Source organism: Trichinella spiralis, assembly GCF_000181795.1.
Source record: "Trichinella spiralis strain ISS 195 chromosome Unknown Scfld1407, whole genome shotgun sequence".
NCBI lineage: Eukaryota > Metazoa > Nematoda > Enoplea > Trichinellida > Trichinellidae > Trichinella > Trichinella spiralis.
The window spans coordinates 417-1,041 of NW_003528346.1; the positions used below are offsets into that span (position 1 = coordinate 417).

Below are 625 nucleotides of genomic sequence, written 5' to 3' on the forward strand. Positions count from 1 at the left end.
TGTCTGTGTGTGTGTATGATGAACAACGCGATTTTATTAAATGATCAGTGTTGAGGTGCTGTTGTGATTTTGTCAGTGTGGCAAGTGACAATGATATCAAAATGTGCCTTTGTATTATTAAACGGTTTCATTGCAATAGTGTTGCTCTGTGAAAACGTTTATTTTTTGATGTAATTCCGTCAAAATCAAAACGTGACAGTTGGCAATGTACCGTGTGTGTGTGTGTGTTGGTGTCAATGTTGAGTGATGTTTTCTGAAATGTCGACCTCATGATCAGACGAAAATTACCCGCTAAATTTAAGCATATCAATAAGCGGTGGAAAAAAAAACGAAAACGAATTCTCCAAGTAGCGGGCGAGCGAAACGAAAAAAAGTCCCTACACCCGAAAGTCGGCGAAGCAAGTTGTGTTCGTCAACAGTGGTGGGTGGTTAAAAGGTGGTCGTTTGCATGGTGGCTGAAAATCAGTTTCGAAAGCCTCCCCTTGATTGGGGGGCTTCCACAAACCGGGTGCAGGACCCCATTAACCGAACGAATGTTTTTGTGGGCATGGTGTCGCGGGGCTCCCTCAATTCCAGATCGGGGTTTGCTTTTGAGAACTGCACCCCCAAAGCGGGGGTGGGTATA

The 625-nt window shown here is 44.3% G+C and overlaps 1 protein-coding gene across 1 annotated transcript; it reads left to right on the forward strand.

Moving 5' to 3' along the window:
* Positions 1–269: 269 nt before the first annotated feature.
* Tsp_15386 (conserved hypothetical protein) lies at positions 270–620 on the forward strand (the record flags this gene model as incomplete). Its single annotated transcript, XM_003369844.1, has 1 exon — positions 270–620. A coding segment is annotated over exon 1 (351 nt), but the record flags the coding sequence as incomplete, so codon positions are not given.
* Between the last annotated feature and the right edge of the window lie 5 nt (positions 621–625).